Below are 15414 nucleotides of genomic sequence, written 5' to 3' on the forward strand. Positions count from 1 at the left end.
AAATAAATAAACAGCTCCTGTTCGGAAGGAAGATAGGAAATAAAAAAGAAGGAACTCACAAAAGTGGCAGGCGTTTATCCAGAAATAACAGCAACCCACAGAGTGGGAGTTTTCAAATACTCTCATTTTGATTTGAATTGGAAAAATACATGTGGAGAGGAAAAACGTAAGCGAACTAACATGGTTAAAGTCATTTGAAAGTGGATCATAAATCACACTTTTTTTCAGTTGCAGGAGCCATTCATTGAAGAGATCTCAGCAGAGCTCCAGGGAAGAGGAGATTCATCCAATGATTCTAAAGAGCTTCTTTTCAGGAGGATCCAATTGGGGCCACCTTGCCAGGTAAGTAGATTTCTTCTGAAAAGTTTAAACGCCTTCATTCGTGAGCTTCTTTGAAAACCAACTGCTGAGTCTGTGTGAATTTGAACCTGGTGTCCCCACAGAATGACCCAGTGAGCCTTACTGATTCAACCTTGAAGATGATCCTAGGAATGCAAACAAAAGACAATTCTCAAAAGTCTTGTACTAGAAATGTAATTCATATGCTGGAACAGTTTAATCTTTATTATCTTTCAAAAGACTTGGGGAAAGCAGTTAAAAAATTAAGACATGAAGCGAAACAATACCAATTGAACAAAAACTGCTTCAGAAATAGCCCAATATATCCATTTAAAAATAAATTACAGATGGATAAATTTCTCATATAAAAACCTGTAAGTCAAAGCTGAGAAGCTTAATGGTCAGACTGTTGGTCAAGTGACTTGATATTTTCAGGATCATGTACAACATTTTGAAATAGGTAAGATAAAAAATTCTTAATAGGTATGTCCTGTTTTCTTAAGAAATTTGTATTTTACTGGATTTACTGAGTTAAGCCAGAGGATTCCTCTAAGCAAAATCTTTTTGGTGAATTCTCCCATTAAATGGGAGGGGGGTCCCCAAGCAGTGTCATTCTACAACTTGGATGCATCTAAGCTATATTTTGTGCCTTTAAAAAAGCAGCATGGAGGAGGTGGAGGTGGGGATTCTCACCCTTAAGGACTATGTCCGCCTGCAGGATGTTTGTCTGTCCTAGAAGGAAATGTCCATTTTGTCTCTTGCAAAGCTATCTTTTCTCTTTGGGAATTAATAAAGAATGTATTAGAGAGGACTGTCATATGGGGAAGATATTTTTTTTGTTTCTAGGACTCTGATCCCTTTAAGGAGGTGGCTGTTGACTTCACAGAGGAGGAGTGGGCACTGCTGGATTCTAGCCAGAAGGCCTTGTGCAGAGAAGTCATGCTGGAGGTTACTATGAATATGGCTGCTTTGGGTAAGGATCCTCTTTGCTCTGGATTCTGTTGATTAGGAAAGGTGTTTTGTGTGGGAATTAAACGGGGAAGATTCATGCACTCAATTGCATAATTGAGGTGGTGAGAGCTCTAATGACTATCACCTGTAAAATCTTTCCTAACCTCAGGAAAATCAGGATCACAATGGATAGTATAGATAATGTCCACTGGACACCCACAAGTGCAAAAGTCCCATACACTTGCCTTTGGTTCCCTTTTAACTGCCAGAACCTCTAGATCATAAAGCAGCTGAGTGACTTCATGGGCAATTTTGCCCAAGTTTGTCCTCACAGCCACTCTTCTAGAAAACTACAAGGGCCTTGGCAAAAATGCTCACTATAGTTTTAGCATTGTGAAAGGCCTTAGATGGAAATGCCTGAGCAGATTGATCTAACAACAAAAAGCCTTAATATGGTTCTGGGCTGAAAAATCTCTTGGATATCTTTAAGAATATCATTGATAACAATTTCAATCCAACATCTAGTTTGACAAATTGCTGGTACCAAACCTGATACTCAAATGGGCATATTTTTGCCATCATTTTAAATTCTAATGAGAATTTGTGTGTGTATGTGGGGGGTTTCCCAACCAGGTGATGGTGATGGGCTGGAGAATGAGAAGCAGCTTAAACTACAAAGGGCAGTGTCCTCAAAGAGCCAAAGCGACTTCTGTACAAGACATAATCTGACTCACCATCAGAGGATCCACTCAAGTGAAAAAACAAATAGTTGTGTGGAGCTTGGAAAGAGATTCACTGAGAGTAGTGATATTACTTGCCATCAAAGGATTGACACAGAGGACAGACCATATCAATGCCTGGAGTGTGGAAAGAGCTTTATTGAGAAATGGCGCCTTACTTTCCACCTAAGGATGCACATGGCGGAAAGACCGTATAAATGCATGGAGTGTGGAAAAAGCTTTCCTCAGAACTCAGAACTTATTTATCATCAGAGAATCCACACTGGGGAGAGACCATATAAATGCATGGAGTGTGGAAAAAGCTTTGCTCGGAAAGGAACACTTAATTCTCACAAAGGGATCCACATGCGAGAGAGACCATATAAATGCCTAGAGTGTGGAAAGAGCTTTCATCAGAACTCAGAACTTATTCATCATCAGAGAATCCACACTGGGGAGAGACCATATAAATGCATGGAGTGTGGAAAAAGCTTTGCTCAGAAAGGACATCTTAATGTTCATGAAAGGATTCATACTGGGGAGAGACCTTATAAATGTATACAATGTGGAAAAGCGTTTACTCAGAAAAATAGTCTTATTATTCATGAAAGAATCCATACAGGGGAGAAACTTCAATGTCCAGAATGTGGAAAGTGTTTTGCTCAGAAAGGACAACTTAAATTCCACGTGAAAATCCACAGGGCAGAAATGCTTGGAGTGCGGAAAAAGCTTTAACTTGAGCAAAGATCTTATTTGTCATGAAAGGACCCACACTGGGGAGCGACTATATAAGTGCATGGAATGTGGAAAGCAATGTACTTGGAAAAATTATCTTAGTAATCATGAAAGAGTTCATACGGGGAGAGACCATATAAATGCACAGAATGTGGAAAATGTTTTGCTCAAAGGGTTTAGCATTCCTGAGACGTGGTTTAGCATTTGTTCACTGAAGGTGGTAATCTTGGGTGAAAGGCCAGTTTTCTTACTTTGGCAATGAGATCTCAGGATAAAAGACATCTTAGGTTATGATCAAATTAGGAGGAATGTTGCACACTATTACATTTATTTTTTCCACTGCACTTTCACCTTTGTCTAGAGCAGCGGTTCTCAACCTGGGGGTCGCGACCCCTTTGGGGGTCGAACGGCCATTTCCCAGGGGTCGCCAAAGCCCTCTCTCTCCCCCCCCCCACGCCTTCACTCACCCTCACCCTTTGCTGGATCGCCCGGTCGCCGTTCGCTTACCCCGCCCACTCCCAATCTATTGCTGCCTCCGGAGTCCCAGCTAATGGCTAGAGGGGAAAAAAACTTTAAATTCTTGCCGCCGCCCTACTCTCAGCTGTTTTGCGGAGGGCTCTGTTGCTAGCTAGCTGCAAAGAGGTAAATTCCTGGAGCAGATTTTTTCCCCCCTAGCTATGCTGAGAAAGGGAAATTGAAAGTAAGCAGGGTCTTGGCTGCAACGTGACAAAATGAGGCAGAGAGATTTCTTTTTCCTCACCAAAAAAGGTAGGTGCAAACTGCAAACAATGGGAAATTTAGGGCAAGAGGAGGTTCAAGATTTTAAAACACAGAAGAAAAAAAGCTGTATTTAACTAGGGAATTGTAATAATTGAGATACTATTAATTGTATATTGTGTTGAAAGCAGAAATGGTTAAGTTGTGGTTTGGAGGAATATATGGGGGAAATTATTTGGTTTATTATTATTGGTAAATATAATTAATTGATTTGTAAGAAATTGGATTGCATGGAAATAATTGGAATATTCATGTTCATATTGATTAATATACAAAAAGGGTAGCTATATAACTAATTGATTTATATTAAAATGTTGAATTTGTATTAAACAACTGTATTACATAATTAACCAATGTGAGGATGGATATAAAAATAGATGACAATGGGAAGGGGTATAATATAGAATAGAAGGGAAAAATTGAATTTGATTAAGATTAGAGATGAGGATGAAGGGTAATATTGGTTTTTTAAAAAATAGATGAGGAATAAATATGGTAAAAAGGAAATATAAAAATTGTAAATTTAATTGAAATGACTAAATACTGTGTTGGAAGAAATATCCTTCTGGGTTCTGCTCCAAGTGGGGAAAAAGACACTGGAAACACGGAGACTGCTTGGAAAGATGGTTTAATGGTGGACAGGATCACATGGCTTGATGGGGCCCATTGTGTTAGTTTCTGTTGCTATTGTGTTGCAAATGTCCTTTGACAAAGGATTGACTTTCTGCCTCTGGCCCATTAACAAAGGGTGGGGGGCAGGAAGGTGGGAGCTGCTTTGTCTGTAAAATATGCTTCTCCATTTCTCATCCAGGTAGGGAAATATAATATTCTGCCTTTTTAATATTTCCCAAAATATTTCATTCTTCTAGGAAAGGGGTGGATGCTAACCTCCTACAACTGTTTAAATTTGTGAACCGGCCAAATACTCTGTTCAAAGAAAATACGTTGTATGTTTGTATGTGTGTTTCTAATTATTGCTATTTATTGCTATTTGTTCTCTTTTATTCTTTAAAGTTTAACAATTCATTCTTTATCTTAATATCTTAATATTTGTTTGGGGTTGGCTTTCTTCTCTTTCATCTTTTTTATTGTACAGCAATCTTTTTCCTCAAACCTACCACCTCTCTCTTTTCTTTTCTTCTTACTTTCTCTTCCTCCCCTTCTTCTTCTCCTCCCTACTTCTTCCTTTCTCCTTCTCCTCCTCTCTTCCTCCCTCTCTTACCCTCATTCCTACTCTAATTTCCCTTCCCTTCCTTCATCCCTCTCTATTGCTGTATCCTTTTATGCATATGGACTACTCAAAGGGCTGAAAAAGTTATTTTTGACTGGTCCTCGCACTTTTGACCAGTCCTCGAATTTACGACTCCTCACATTTTACGTTTTTTGCCCTATCTTATACCATGTTGAAGAGAAGCAGTTGTGAAATGAGTGACATGGTTGTTAAGAATGCTGCACAGGCATAAATGTGAGGATGGTCATAAGTGTGAGGACCAGTCAAAAGTGCGAGGACCTGTCAGAAATGACTTTTTTCAGCCCTCTGAGTAGTCCCTAGACATATAGCCATGGCCACCTGGTCACATGACCTCTAAGCCACACCCACAAAATAAGCCACGCCCACAGAACCGGTAATAAAAAAATTTAGAACCCACCCCTGGTTGGGGGTCACCACAACATGAGGAACTGTATTAAAGGGTCGCGGCATTAGGAAGGTTGAGAACCACTGGTCTAGAGGCTACTCTGATCTGTGGTTTTGAACTGCTGAAGGCAGAATGTGTGAGGGGTGGTCATAATTTCCTTCCCACACATTCCAATAAAAATTCTCTAGTTCAGCTCATTCTTTCTGTATATTGCAGATAACATTAAAACACTTCTAAAAGTTAAACTTGACTTGGGACTTGAGGTGAGAAAGAATGAAGTATTCAAATTGCCTTTTAATGATAATTGCAATGTTTTCAAGCAGTGTGTTGAAGTACAAGTGGAGCAGGGGTGGATTTCACTTACCTTTGCTACCGGTTCGCTTCTGCACATGCGCAGATCGTATTTGATGGCGGGTGGGCAGAGCATCCCACCACTGCTACTACTGTGTATCGTATTTGATGGCGGGTGGGTAGCAACCCACCACTGAAGTGGAGGAAAAAAGTAAGATAAGCGAACTAACATGGTTATAGATATTTGAAAGTGGATCGTAAAATAGGCTGTCATTTCATTTGGTAGTCATTCATGGAGATTTCAACAGAGCTCCCCCAGAGGTTAGTTAGTTTAGTTTATTCAGTTTGTATACCGCCCTTCTCCTAGTGGACTCAGGGCGGTGCACAGCCAGAACTAAAACACATAACAATACAACATTTAAAATTATTAAAAGAATTATATACTTTGGCCCAAATTTAAAACAATTCGAATTAAAACCCATTAACAAATTAAAAGCTAAACAACTAAAAAACTAAAAAAGGTGAAGGTGTTTTGTTTGTGAATAGTCTTAATGGGCACAAAATCTGCTGGGAGCTATTAAGAAAGGGGCTGCTTTCTGTCTCTAAGAACAGGTTTCTTCATTTCTCCTTTGGGGAAATATATTTTACCTCTTAATATTCATCAAAATATTTCATTCTCTAGAAGGGGAGGGGCTTCCACAGAAGAAATAGGAACTAAAACGTAATGGCAGATGACACTGTAGAAAAAGAGTTCCTTCTTTTGAGTGTCACCACATGAATACAGACAACAGGACAAACTGGTTTGTAGGAATCCCCAAAATAGTTATTGCTTGCATATTTATATTATATAATTATATAGCATACAAACAAATTAACTAGTGGGAAGTAAAGGGAAACCTCAGATCTTCAGAACCAGTGCAGAGAAGAGCAACCAAGATGATTAGGGGACTGGCGGCTAAAACATACAATGAACACTTGCAGAAACTAGGCATGGCTAGTATAGTGAACAGGAGGACCAGGGGAGACATGATAGCCGTCTTCCAATATCTCAGGGGCTGCCACAGAGAGGAGGGGGTCAAACTATTTCCCAAAGCATCCGAAGGCCAGACAAGGAATAATGGATGGAAACTGATCAGGGAGAGATTCAACCTAGAAATAAATTTTCTGACACAACAATCAACCAATGGAACGGAAGTTGTGGGAGCTTCATCACTGGAGGCTTTTCACGAAGAGACCAGACTGCCATCTGTCAGAAATGGTGTAGGGTCTCCTGCTTGGGCAGGGGGTTGGTCTAGATGACCAACAAGGTCCCTTGGTCCAACTCTTAATCCGTTAGATTCATTCAATTCAAAGGAGCTTTGCTCTATTCCAGCCCTGCTCCCTACACCCGCGCATCGCCCCCCACCAAATACTACGTCACTTTTGAGCGTCTACAAAGAACAGGGCATGCGCAGAAGACCTTTGCCAGGCCCGGATGTTGGACAGGAGAAGTGGGAGTTGCCTTATGAGACGCTCTAGTCAAGAGCAATAAAGCATGAAGGATAATAGACTTGTGCCTCTCTAGGAAGCAATCATACCTCACCGAGTTTGTGGGAGGCCTGTCGAGCGCGGGAAGTTTTGGCGGGAGCGACTTGCAGCTGCTCTCCTCAGCCTGAGAGAACGGAGCCTCCTTCTCTCCCCTGAAACCGGGAAAGGGGCGGGGAGAGCGGGTGGGGAAGGGTCGGCCGTGAGCGAAGGCGGCTTCCGAGAGAGTTTCCCCCCGTTCGGGCTGCTCTGAAGCCGGAGACGGAATGGAGGCTCGGAGGTCTCCCCTTCAGGCGGGGAGCGGCCTCCCAGAGGAGCCCCGCAGCCCCGAGACCGAGCGCTGGCGCTTCCGCAGCTGCGTCTCCCGGGAGGCCGAGGGGCCCCGGGCGCTTTGCAGCCGTCTGTACGGGCTGTGCCGGGGGTGGCTGCGGCCCGAGCGGAGCAGCAAAGCCGAGATGCTGGACCTGGTGGTGCTGGAGCAGCTGCTGGCCCTGCTGCCCCCGGAGCTGGCGGGCTGGCTGAGGGAGTGCGGGGCGGAGAGCTGCGCCCAGGCGGTGGCCCTGGCCGAAGGCTGCCTCCTCGGCCCCGCAGCCGCCCCGGAAAAGCTGGCAAAGGGCCGGCAGGTGAGGGAGCTTCATCCTCTTCTACGCCTCTGGAGTCTCTTCTTTACAGATAATCAGAGAGAAAATAGATCCAGACAACACGTGTCGGGATTATAAATAGTTATGTGGGAATAACCCTTGTAGGACCGTATTCCCACATTCTATTTTCCCACGTAGTTTGTCATGGACTGGACAGCCATCATGCAAAAGATACTTCAATTCCCCCACGGAGCTGGAAGGGAGAAATGTCATAAAAGTCCTTCCTAGTAGTCCAGTGAGTACATTGAGAGAACAAAAAAAATATTTTTTTAATGTGGTCTTACAGATAGAGATAATATTCTTTTTCAGGCTTCTTCTCTACCTGGAAGGCTGATAAATGTTTCGTCCAGTCAGGATTCCCAAACCAGGGACTCAGACTGATTACAAGAGGGCTCCTCTATCTAGTAATAGCTATTGTTCAAAATCCCACCCACCCACAAAAACATGTTTCTATTTCAAATTGGATCATTTCTCTAGTCCTTTTAGAAATTTTGATCATTAGCTTTGAACTGAATGTGAATGTAAGGTCTTAAGTGAATTCCCTTTCTCATGTTAACCAAGGCAATGTTGGAAACTTTTATTTGTCCCAAAATTGCTTTTTCAAGAGAAAACTGGACTTACTGGTTGTTCTTTGAAGATGTTTCACTTCTCTTCAAAGAAGTTCCTTGAGCTCTTCAGTAAAATACTTTACAAAATCACAGTTTGAATACAACCATCCTTTTTTTCCATTGCTTGGTTTCAGTAAAATTAGTAGAGATGCAGATCCCAAAACTACATGCTTTTCCCAACTGATGTAAGACTATGATTATTATCTTAACACAAGTCTTGTATTTCCTGGATTATTCAATATAGAGCTGGAAGGGACTTGAGAGTCTTCTTGTCTAACCCTCTTTTTCAGGCAGAAAACCATATATATACCATTTCAGACAAATGGTCCACTCTCTCAACATCTTTGTAATGTTACCAACCCGGAATGCAGTATTCCAGGTGTAGCCATACTAAGGATTTATAAAGGGGTACTAATAGTTCACGTAATTTTGATTGTATGCTTCTATTTATACAACCAAGGATTGTATTAGCTTTTTTAGCGGCTGCCTCACACTGCTACCTTATATTTAAGTGATCATCCACTAGGACTCTACAGTCCCTGTGACAGTTACTGATTTTTTGAGCCAGGTTTTGCCTAATCTGTACTTGTACCTATGGCTTTTCCTGCCTAAGTGTAAAACCTTCCTTTTCTCTACATTAACTTTCATTTTCTGGATAGGGCCCATTGTTCAAGTCTGACAAGATCCTTTTCTTTCCTGAACTTATCTTCTGGGGAGTTTGCTATTCCTGCCAGCTTAATGTCATCTACAAATTTGATGAGTTCCCCTTCTATTCCCTCATCTAAATCATTTATGAAGATATTGAAGAGTACTGGGCCTAAGATGGATCTTTGAGATACTCCACTGTATACTTTTCACTGCAGACAATAGGATAAATTTTGAAAAAAATGGTCCCTGAAGAAAAAAACAAAGGTTGCAGAGAAAAACAAAAAAGTATACTTTATTCATATTCCTTTACCATGATCATGGCGCTCCCTCTACCAGATGATAGAAGGAGAGAGCCATTATATAGACATAAATACATTCACAAAGAAAGAAAGGCCATTATTGTCAAGTAAAGGGGAGGAAATAAATAAACAGCTCCTGTTCAGAAGGAAGATAGGAAATAAAAAAGAAGGAACTCACAAAAGTGGCAGGCGTTTATCCAGAAATAACAGCAACCCACAGAGTAGGAGTTCTCAAATTCTCTTATTTTGATTTGAATTGGAAAAATACATTTGGAGAGGAAAAACGTAAGCGAACTAACATGGTTAAAGTCATTTGAAAGTGGATCATAAATCAGGCTTTTTTTCAGTTGCAGGAGCCATTCATTGAGGAGATCTCAGCAGAGCTCCAGGGAAGAGGAGATCCATCCAATGATTCTAAAGAGCTTCTTTTCAGGAGGATCCAATTGGGGCCACCTTGCCAGGTAAGTGTAGATTTCTTCTGAAAAGTTTAAACGCCTTCATTCATGAGCTGCTTTGAAAACCAACTGCTGAGTCTGTGAATTTGAACCTGGTGTCCCTATAGAATGACCCAGCGAGCCTTACTGATTCAACCTTGAAGATGATCCTAGGAATGCAAACAAAGGACAATTCTCAAGAGTCCTGTACTAGAAATGTAATTTATATGTTGGAACAGTTTAATCTTTCTTATTATCTTTCAAAAGACTTGGGGAAAGCAGTTAAAAAATTAAGATATGAAGCGAAACAATACCAATTGAACAAAAACTGCTTCAGAGATAGCCCAATATATCCATTTAAAAATAAATTACAGATGGATAAATTTCTCATATAAAAACCTGTAAGTCAAAGCTGAGAAGCTTTAATGGTCAGACTGTTGGTCAAGTGACTTGATATTTTCAGGATCATGTACAACATTTTGAAATAGGTAAGATAAACAATTCTTAATAGGTATGTCCTGTTTTCTAAGAAATTTGTATTTAACTGGGCCAGAGAGTTAAGCCAGAGGATTCCTCTAAGCAAATTCTTTTTGGTGAATTCTCCCAGGCCATGGGAGGGGGGTCCCCAAGCAGTGCCATTCTACAACTTGGATGCATCTAAGCTATATTTTGTTCCTTTAAAAAAGCAGCATGGAGGAGGTGGAGGGGGGGCTTCTCATCCTTAAGGACTACGTCTGCCTGCAGGATGTTTGTCTGTCCTAGAAGGAAATGTCCATTTTGTCTCTTGCAAAGCTATCTTTTCTCTTTGGGAATTAATAAAGAATGTATTAGAGAGGACTGTCATATGGGGAAGATATTTTTTTTGTTTCTAGGACTCTGATCCCTTTGAGGAGGTGGGTGTGAACTTCACAGAGGAGGAGTGGGCACTGCTGGATTCTAGCCAGAAGGCCTTGTGCAGAGAAGTCATGCTGGAGGTTACTATGAATATGGCTGCTCTGGGTAAGGATCCTCTTTGCTCTGGATTCTGTTGATTAGGAAAGGTGTTTTGAATGGGAATTAAACAGGGAAGATTCATGCACTCAATTGCATAATTGAGGTGGTGAGAACTCTAATGACTATCACCTTTAAAATCTTTCCTAATCTCAGGAAAATCAGGATCACAATGGATAGTATGTAGATAATGTCCACTGGACACCCACAAGTGCAAAAGTCCCATACACTTGCCTTTGGTTCCCTTTTAACTGCCAGAACCTCTAGATCATAAAGCAGCTGAGTGACTTCATGGGCAATTTTGCCCAAGTTTGTCCTCACAGCCACTCTTCTAGAAAACTACAAGGGCCTTGGCAAAAATGCTCACTATAGTATAACATTGTGAAAGGCTTTAGATGGAAATGCCTGAGCAGATTGATCTAACAACAAAAGGCCTTAATGTGGTTCTGGGCTGAAAAATCTCTTGGATATCATTAAGAATATCATTGATAACAATTTCAACCCAACATCCCCTAGTTTGACAAATTGCTGGTACCAAACCTGATACTCAAATGGGCATATTTTTGAGTGGGAGACACCCCCCCTTCGCCATCATTATAAATTCTAATGAGAATTTGTGGGGGGTTTTTTCCCAACCAGGTGGTGATAATGGGATGGAGAATGAGAAGCAGCTGAGGTTATTTAAACTACAAAGGGCAGTGTCTTCAAAGAGCCAAAGTGACTTCTGTACAAGACATAATCTGACTCACCATCAGAGGAGCCACTCAAGCGAAAAAAGAAATAGTTGTGTGGAGCTTGGAAAGAGATTAACTGAGAGTAGTGATATTACTTGCCATCAAAGGATTGAAACAGAGGACAGACCATATAAATGCCTGGAATGTGAAAACAGCTTTATTGACAAATGGCGCCTTACTTTCCACCTAAGGATGCACATGGCGGAAAGACCGTATAAATGCATGGAGTGTGGAAAAAGCTTTCGTCAGAACTCAGAACTTATTTCTCATCAGAGAATCCACACTGGGGAGAGACCATATAAATGCTTGGAGTGTGGAAAAAGCTTCACTCAGAAAGGAACACTTAATTCTCACAAAGGGATCCACATGCGAGAGAGACCATATAAATGCCTAGAGTGTGGAAAGAGCTTTATTGACAAATGGCGCCTTACTTTCCACCTAAGGATCCACATGGCGGAAAGACCGTATAAGTGCATGGAGTGTGGAAAAAGCTTTCGTCAGAATTCAGAACTTACTTGTCATCAGAGAATCCACACTGGGGAGAGACCATATAAATGCTTGGAGTGTGGAAAAAGCTTCACTCAGAAAGGAACACTTAATTCTCACAAAAGGATCCACATGCGAGAGAGACCGTATAAATGCATGGAGTGTGGAAAGAGCTTTTTTGACAACAGTGATCTTACTCGACATCAAAGGATGCACACAGGGGAAAGACCGTATAAATGTGTGGAGTGTGGGAAAAGCTTTCGTCAGAATACAGAACTTATTTGTCATCAGAGAATCCACACTGGGGAGAGACCATATAAATGCTTGGAGTGTGGAAAAAGCTTCACTCAGAAAGGAACACTTAATTATCACAAAAGGATCCACGTGCGAGAGAGACCATATAAATGCATGGAGTGTGGAAAGCAATTTATTCAGAAAGGTCATCTTATTACTCATGAAAGAATCCATACAGGGAAGAGACCATATAAATGCACAGAGTGTGGAGAAAGCTTTGCTCGGACAGGACAACTTAATTCTCATAAAAGGACCCACACAGAAGAGAGACCATATAAATGCATGTAGTGTGGAGAAAGCTCCAACAATTTCAATACAGTTACTCATGCAGGAATCCAAAGTGGGGAAAATCCATATAAATTCAGAGTGTGGAAAGAGCTTTGCTTGGAAAAGATAACATAAATCTCATAAAATTATGCCCACAGAAGAAACCATATACATCTATGGGATGAGCTTCATTCAAAACAATCAAATTACTCATCATCAAAGAATCCAGAAATGAGAAGGAAGCTGCTTATTGCATAGAACGTGCAAAGTTCTTTTGTTTGATCTGGAATGTTATTCATGGTCCTGTGAGGATTCTCTGATTTCCAAGGAGTGGACACAACATAGCACAGCATTAGCAACTCTGTACAGCGTGCTTCATTGTGTCTCATGCCTTCCCAGCAATAGGCTATTGCTCTTAACTCTACCCTTCTGGACCTTGCAAGCTGAGATTGCCATGCAAATGCATCTTTAAGACTGAGTCCTTAACTGAAACAAAAATTTCAAAGTCTGTAAAGTGGTACGCAACATTTGCTTCCTTCCAAATATTCTTGCATTGAGGGACTGCCTCGGTGCATTTGCTCCATTTTTTCTTGTCCAATTTCCAAGCCCTGCTTTTAAGCAGTATTGCCAAGCTGAGTTGTCAAGTCAACCTCCAGGCGGGAGTCCCACCAGAATATGTTACTTGCCGTAGTTTGTGGTGCTGGCGGTTGAGGGATTGCTTGCTTGTATTGCTTGTCAGTCACCAAATATGGCCTCCTGTTTCACCATCTTCTTGTCCTTTTCTTATCTCCTTTTCTCTTACAGCCCCACACAAGCTCTTTGCTCTTTCTTAGCCTTTGTTTCTGTAAATTAAGGGCCTTGGTGAGGTGAGGTTGCTTCTGGATTTCCACACATTGTTGAAAACGCCAGCCGTGGCTCAATTAGCCAAGCAATTGGATCGCCAGTGTGAATCCTTGGAAGTAAAGTGAGTGAAGGCATGAGCCCATCTCAGATTTCTCGAGCTGTGCTGCGCCATGGGGAAGAGGGGTGTCCTGGCTGCAACTGTTTTTCCAAAGCACAGACAGCAATTATAGCTTTGCTTCCTCAAACATCCATGCAGGAAAAAAACTATAAGCACCCGAATATAGAAAGAGCTGAAGGTAGAACTGTGGCCTGCCTATTGATGGGATGACCCACACAGGAGTATTGTCATACAAACATATGGCTAAATTACATAGTGGGTAATTCAATGAGAGTTGTCTCAATCATTCTTCATTTTCTGCACATATTTCTCAAAGTTATCCAAGACATTCAGAGAAAAGGGTTAGGAATTCAGATTGGAAGAATTTTCATCTTCTTTTCTCCCCATTGTATTATCTGCTCCCTTCCTTTCTATGCAGTGCCTTCCCAGATTACTCAATCCATTTTTGAAGGGGTTCTGCAATTTCCTGAACTAGAACATACTCCCCAGATGGGTTTGCCCATTGGCTACACCAAAATGTGGTTAGTAATAGGCTAAATCTTTAGAAAGTATATCTGGCTGTTTAAATTGACATTTCTGACTCTACATTTACGGTACATTGAAAAGCGAGCGTGATATTGGGAGATAAAAGAGTTGCCTTGAACTGCAAGATGACTGGCATATAAATTGAATGAATGAATGAATGAATGAACGAATGAACGAATGAACAAACAATTATGTCTGATGTAGAAAGGTAAGATTTTTCCTGAACTCAAAGGAGTAATTCACTAGAGCTGAATGTGTAACATTCTGGATCGACAGATCCTGTACCTGGTATCGTGTAGCAGGTCAGGTTACACTAAAAATGAGTTCAGTTAACTTCCAGCACCTGGCTAATCATATCTTGATAAGATAAGAAGGATCAGTTCTTGTTAGGGACTGAATAGGAGACCACTGGGATTTGCAAGACTGAAGGTCCATATTGCTATCTGAGGAGGAGAGACAGGCTGAAAGCTGTAGGAGTCCATCTTGGACTCTGTATTCTTTTCCTTAGACACATTCCTACCCTTCATATTCCTACTAATTTATCTGTATCATCTTTTTTATTGCTGCTTATGTTTATATTATGTGCAGCTAAAAGTATTTAATTGCTTTGTTCAATAAATTATTTCAAGTTTTATTGCCTGAAACCCTTTGTCATATATGGATGGGGCAAAACAAAGCTAGTTTGGACAGTCAAACAATAGATCAGACTGCAGCAGTGACAAACTACTACTGTGTTACTGCTGAGCAAATATGGCTATTTTGAACCAAGCTCTTAGAATAACAAAACAACAGAGTTGGAAGGGACCTTGGGGGTCTTCTTGCCCAGCCCTCTTGCTCAGGCAGATAACCTTGGCCCGGCCTGGCCTATACCATTTCAGACAAATGGTTGCTCAATCTCTTCTTACGAACCTCCCATGTTGGAGCACCCACAACTTCTGGAGATCACTCAGTGTGTCAAATTTCCGAAAGATGCCCTAATTAATTCATGAGCCATGATCCAAACTTGAAAGGAAATACAGTCATTTATTAGGAGCAACATTCCGGCAATACTCGGACAAGATACTGGGCAGACTAAGCGCGGCCACATGTTTATTGGACCCGTGTCCCTCCTGGCTGGTGCTGGCCTCTCGGGAGGTTACATGAGGTTGGCTCCAGGGGATTATAAATGCTTCCTTGAGAGAGGGTGTCTTCCCTGCCGCCTTGAAGGAGGCGGTGGTGAGGCCTCTCTTCAAGAAGCCTTCCCTGGACCCAGCAGTGTTGGCTAATTACCGTCCAGTCTCCAACCTTCGCTTCGTTGCGAAGGTTGTTGAGAGTGTGGTAGCGCGACAGCTTCCTCAGTACTTGGATGAATCGGCTTATCTAGATCCGTTCCAGTCGGGCTTCAGGCCTGGATACAGCACGGAAACGGCATTGGTCGCATTGGTAGATGATCTCTGGAGGGCCCGGGACAGGGGTTGCTCCTCTATCCTGGTCCTATTAGACCTCTCAGCAGCTTTTGATACCATCGACCATGGTATCATGCTGCACCGGTTGGAAGAGTTAGGGGTGGGGGGC

The 15414-nt window shown here is 41.7% G+C and overlaps 2 protein-coding genes and 1 pseudogene across 2 annotated transcripts; all 3 read left to right on the top strand.

The window, feature by feature from the left end:
• The window catches only part of LOC139309886 (zinc finger protein 850-like), a 40548-nt pseudogene extending 36642 nt beyond the window's left edge, over positions 1-3906 (top strand).
• Positions 3907-7142: 3236 nt separating this feature from the next.
• LOC139309887 (zinc finger and SCAN domain-containing protein 18-like) lies at positions 7143-7692 on the top strand. The gene has a single exon (XM_070934078.1). It carries the CDS (start codon positions 7240-7242, stop codon positions 7690-7692), a length of 453 nt encoding a protein of 150 aa, XP_070790179.1. The 5' UTR covers positions 7143-7239.
• A 2241-nt stretch (positions 7693-9933) lies between these two features.
• Positions 9934-14492, top strand: LOC139311795 (zinc finger protein 726-like). Its single transcript, XM_070936310.1, is given in 3 exon segments — positions 9934-10602; positions 11233-12317; positions 12319-14492. Coding segments are annotated over 3 exon segments (1305 nt in total). The 5' UTR covers positions 9934-10568; the 3' UTR covers positions 12505-14492.
• Positions 14493-15414: the final 922 nt, after the last annotated feature.

The sequence above is a fragment of the Pituophis catenifer genome, unplaced genomic scaffold (assembly GCF_029215685.1).
Source record: "Pituophis catenifer annectens isolate HBS135680 unplaced genomic scaffold, rPitCat1.0.hap2 SCAF_2, whole genome shotgun sequence".
Classification (NCBI taxonomy): domain Eukaryota; kingdom Metazoa; phylum Chordata; class Lepidosauria; order Squamata; family Colubridae; genus Pituophis; species Pituophis catenifer.

Coding starts and splice junctions, on each gene's coding strand:
- LOC139309887 (XM_070934078.1), top strand. CDS start 7,240: ATGGAGGCTCGGAGGTCTCCCCTTCAGGCGGGGAGCGGCCTCCCAGAG.